This window comes from Glycine max, chromosome 18 (genome assembly GCF_000004515.6).
Source record: "Glycine max cultivar Williams 82 chromosome 18, Glycine_max_v4.0, whole genome shotgun sequence".
Classification (NCBI taxonomy): Eukaryota; Viridiplantae; Streptophyta; class Magnoliopsida; order Fabales; family Fabaceae; genus Glycine; species Glycine max.
This window is the reverse complement of record NC_038254.2, coordinates 51,968,288-51,972,926: the sequence shown is the minus strand read 5'-3', so window position 1 is coordinate 51,972,926 and position 4,639 is coordinate 51,968,288. Positions and strand designations below refer to the sequence as shown.

Here is a 4,639-nt window from a genome sequence, read left to right as displayed (position 1 = left end):
AGAAAGGGCGAATGTAGTGCAAGATAATTACGACTTCTTTATACCTGTGTAGCTAAATATATCACCTCAAATAAAGTTATAGAATGAATCTACAAAACCAGCAACGCATGGTCCCTCTAAACAGCTTCCAGGATCACAAAGTTATGCAATATGAATATTGTAGTCTCGTAGAGAACCCAGAATTAAAAATGATGAGGTTAAAAAATGCTCAAGAAACCATTACTAAAGAAAATTCATTTTGTATTTGCTGGACATTTACTGTAAAAATTTGAATAAGACTCAAACTTGTAGTCCATAACTCATCAGAAACTATATTTTATGTCATAGATAATGCCACTAGCTTTTTTCAATAAAACTAATGCATCGAATCCCTTTTGAATTCAACAGTAAAGCATGCTTGAGTGAAAATAATATTAGGATAAGCCACTTTGTGGGATGCTCTCATGTTACACCTCTTTTATTAGTCGATTTTTTGGGATCCTCTCATATTACACCTCTTTTATTAGTGACTTTGTGGATGCTCTTATGTTACACCTCTTTTATTAGCCAACAAATTAGTTCAAGTAATACATCCATAATTTCTTTTAAACAAGATTTTCAAGTTAAGAAAAAAGACTATACACTTAAAACACTATTATTCAATTACAATCTATCATGTATGATAAATTTGTTGATTTTTACAATAATTACCTTAAACTTATACAAATGGTGATTTGTGATTGAGATAACCTATAAAGAAATTTTACACCACCATTAAATTCAAATTTGAATCTTGTGTATCCTTAACTTTTCAATATTAGTTGTCTTTCAGTATTTTTCCAGTTATTGATTAGATTTCTTTACACTGAAACTATCAAACCGCTTCCTTAACTCCTGCCATTATTCCTTTCAGTTATGAAATACTTTAAATCATCACGTAGTAGCATAGTGACACTATCATCTGGGGAGGATAGCCATGGTCTAGACTCTATACCAATATATATATATATTCACATGAAAATGGCACATCTAAGCTCCACTAGGAAGGTCGTTTTCATACACAAACAAGACAAGACCGTAAGATACCACCGTGCACATGGATAGATCATAGTTACAACTTGCAAACATTTGTAAACATGTCAGAAAAATTGGCTTTGATGCCTTTCTCGATTCTGTATTCCTTAACAAATAGTAAAGACACATTTACTATTATTAATGACAAATATTCTAATTCTTGATTTGTACAACCTATATCTGGAATTCTTAATATATACAATTAATGGGCTGTATCATATTCCTAACTTATACTTAACATACTAGGAAACAGAGCATTATATATCCTCTTATTAACAGTATTAAGTTTGGTAATTTAATTTACAGATTTAACATTGTGTTCCTGAATTCCTTGTATCTAAGCTTTGTATATTCGGTTTCCTCTCATTTCAACTATACTTAAAGGACCGATCCTGCACATAATGATAATTTATGACAAAAACAAAACTTTTCTCTTTGGATTCTCTATAATATTTCAATGTATAGCTTTACAGATATATTTGGTATAATATTTCAATGTGCAGTTATTGTTGTAGCTGCAGGGGACCTCCAGCAGTTTTGAAGATATATTTGGTATAACCAATTGCAAATGAAAGAACTTTCTGCCATGAATATTATAAAAAAATGGATTTGTTATAAATGGGAGATCTGATTGCTTAATCAGTTATTAGACACATTTCTAGTTCTGAAAAAATAAAAACTCATGTAATGCAAGTAAATCACAATTATTGTAGTAAATAGTAACATACCAAGTCTTTTCTTAGTAAGTATCAATACATCATCATAATAATCTATTGTGTATCAATACAACATCATAATATTCTGTTTATGTTTCATACTGATACGAAAAAAAAATTATGATTTTAATGATTTTATTTCTTTCCCACTATCCAAATTTTCTAGATCCATCCTAATAACCTATGATAAGAACAATAAGCATTATATAGAAAAAATTTGCTACTAAAAATAATTGTACAAGAAAAAAAATATGTAATCAACCATTTGTTTAATCTGTTAAGCATTAACAAGAGCAGTGTGCTTGCTTGAGTAAGCGATACCATAGACAAAAGAACTTCAAATCGGTATGCAAGAAATTCCACCAAAACCTTGGCCCGCATATGCTACAAAAGGAAACATATTTACACCACCAAGTGAATATGAAGGCCATATTACAGACAAAGAATTTGAATCCAATCTATAATTAGAAGCATTCCTCTATAGAAGCAGAAATTCTACATTCTTCTCTTTTTGAGCAGAACAACCCCTTTAGTTCTCTAAGATCATTGCCTTGCTTCTTGTTCTCCTGAAGTTGGTTGTAAAGAGTTACTGGCTGCAGTAGGTGTAGGTTCAACATATCTCTCAATATCATCGTTTCTGTCTGATGTGTGAGACTCGTCAAGGGATTGGCTCATGGTAAATGTCACAGGTCTCACATGTTTCGTTTCGGAAGAGTTTTTCAACGGCAGACGGCATACTGGACAGGTGGATTGTTTCCTCAGCCATATATCAATGCAAGAAAGATGAAAAGTGTGGCCACATTTGGGCATGATGCGCAATACTTCTCTTTCTCTGTAATCTGCCAAACATATTACACACCTGTAGAAGCAACCTCAGTTATATATCTATCAAAGTGCTGCTTGTATATCATGAGCTCTTGTAACAAAAATAAAAAGAACAATGTTTACTAGTAAGAATATTATTGTATCAGTTTAAAATCTTCTGTCAAGGAAAATATGTGGAACTTGTTCTCTATGACCTACAATTGAGAGACTAAAACTTAACTGTGTGTGTTCAAGGGAACTGAAAGCCTCTTGGTTGAACTTCAAAGTAGGGATTGCATCAAGAAGAACAGGATCGGATTCAGGGTCATTAACATGATGTTCTGGCTATCAGTAAACAATGAAAAATTAAAATCTAAAGCAACCAACCTTAACAGTGCAGAATGACATAAACTAAATTACAAATTAGACAAAGTATTCTCTTGTGATCAACTATTATATTTGGAGGGTCAAGAAACATTCAAATTCATGAGCTTGAAATTATATGAAACATTAACAATGAAAAAGTAACACCGCCTATAGTTTCATAGCCAGTCCCAAGCCCAAGTAAAGGAGGAGGATTGTATCAGGCTCTAGGCAGTTAACATAAAACTTGTCGATATACGGGACATGGATCACACACAACAGATTTTTGCTAATGCTAGGTTGTTATCCAGAAGTAAAGTGTTGTATATGGCTACAGTACTGTGTCAAATGAGTTAGAGCCACTGCATCAGCACCCGAATATAATGTTGCTATCTGTGAAGATTTGGTCTTTAACCAAGCCAAATGTCATTGTGCGATCTATGTAGTTGAACTCATCTTGTGGGATAAGGCTTCATTGTTGTTATTAACAATGGAAAAGTCTCCACTACAGTACAATTAGAACATTTCTGTACATCTTAGTATCTAACCAAGACAAATGACAATCAATATTAAGGGGCAGTATACACATTCATTGATACAAATACCCAATTCTCTACATCTTATTGAAAGTTTACAGCCAAGTCGCAGGTTTACTTTTGGAAACAGAATGCAGCATTTGCATCAGAATCAAAAGTTACAAAAAACAGCAAAAAATTGCAGCTATCCTCATTCCTCATACACTAAGTTCCGGATCAGAACAATAACCAAAAGAATCATGACCAAATAAAATAGATTCCAATATTGATAAGTTTCATAAAAATTGAACATAGCACTCAAAATCTAGCCACGTTCACAAGCAAAAAACAGTAAACGGGAAAAAGGGGCAAAGGAAGGAAAAAGGCACAGCCAAACTTACCTGTTCCATATCAATTCTTGATTCAATCTCGTACATCATCCGAGATTCAACACCCCCTCTTAGCCTCCCACAAATGATTCTGGTGCACACAAACACAATGAAAGTGGCACTCATCCCAAACCCAATGACCGTGGTCACCAAATTGGTACCTGAACCCAACATCTCCAACCCAAAATCCAATCCACAACACACAAACCCCAAAAGCTATAAGCACAAGTAGCAACAGAAGCAGCACCACAGCATATAGAAACACACACACACACACACACACACACACACACTTCACAGATTCTTCAACACAAACACATGATGGCACCCCACACGTGACAAGTCCAAAGAGACAAGAAGAGAAGATTGAAACTAAGAGAAACAGAGAAAATAAGAGATACCCATGTCAGAAAAATGGAAACTTTAGAGGTATTCAGAGAAAAAGAGAAGAAAAAAAATAGAAATTGTGAAGAGATGGAATGGAATCACAGTGGCTTTGGTGTGACTCCAAGGGATGGTGGTGGGGGAACGTACAAGAGCATAGAGAGAGAGAAAGAGAGAAAAAAAACTTTTTTCATTATTTGGAAATTAGCAACGGTGTCGGTGGGGTCCACTGCATGAGGTGGACCCTCACAAATGTTGGGGATTTGTGGATCAGACGGTTGAGAGTGGCTGTCAATTTTTCGGCGGCAAAAGATATTAACGGTAAAAAAAAACGACGAAACAGAAACACTGGATTTTTGAGATCTGACATATCTCAAACTTGCTTAAGCTTAAGGAGTACAAGATTTGGTGTTCT

The 4,639-nt window shown here is 34.3% G+C and overlaps 1 protein-coding gene across 1 annotated transcript; it reads right to left on the bottom strand.

Moving 5' to 3' along the window:
- Positions 1 to 2,019: 2,019 nt before the first annotated feature.
- Positions 2,020 to 4,414, bottom strand: LOC100790202 (RING-H2 finger protein ATL5). The gene is made up of 3 exons (XM_003552315.5): positions 3,853 to 4,414; positions 2,815 to 2,918; positions 2,020 to 2,628 (listed from the first exon to the last, which is right to left on the bottom strand). Exons 1-3 carry the CDS (start codon positions 4,012 to 4,014, stop codon positions 2,313 to 2,315), a joined length of 582 nt encoding a protein of 193 aa, XP_003552363.1. The 5' UTR covers positions 4,015 to 4,414; the 3' UTR covers positions 2,020 to 2,312.
- Between the last annotated feature and the right edge of the window lie 225 nt (positions 4,415 to 4,639).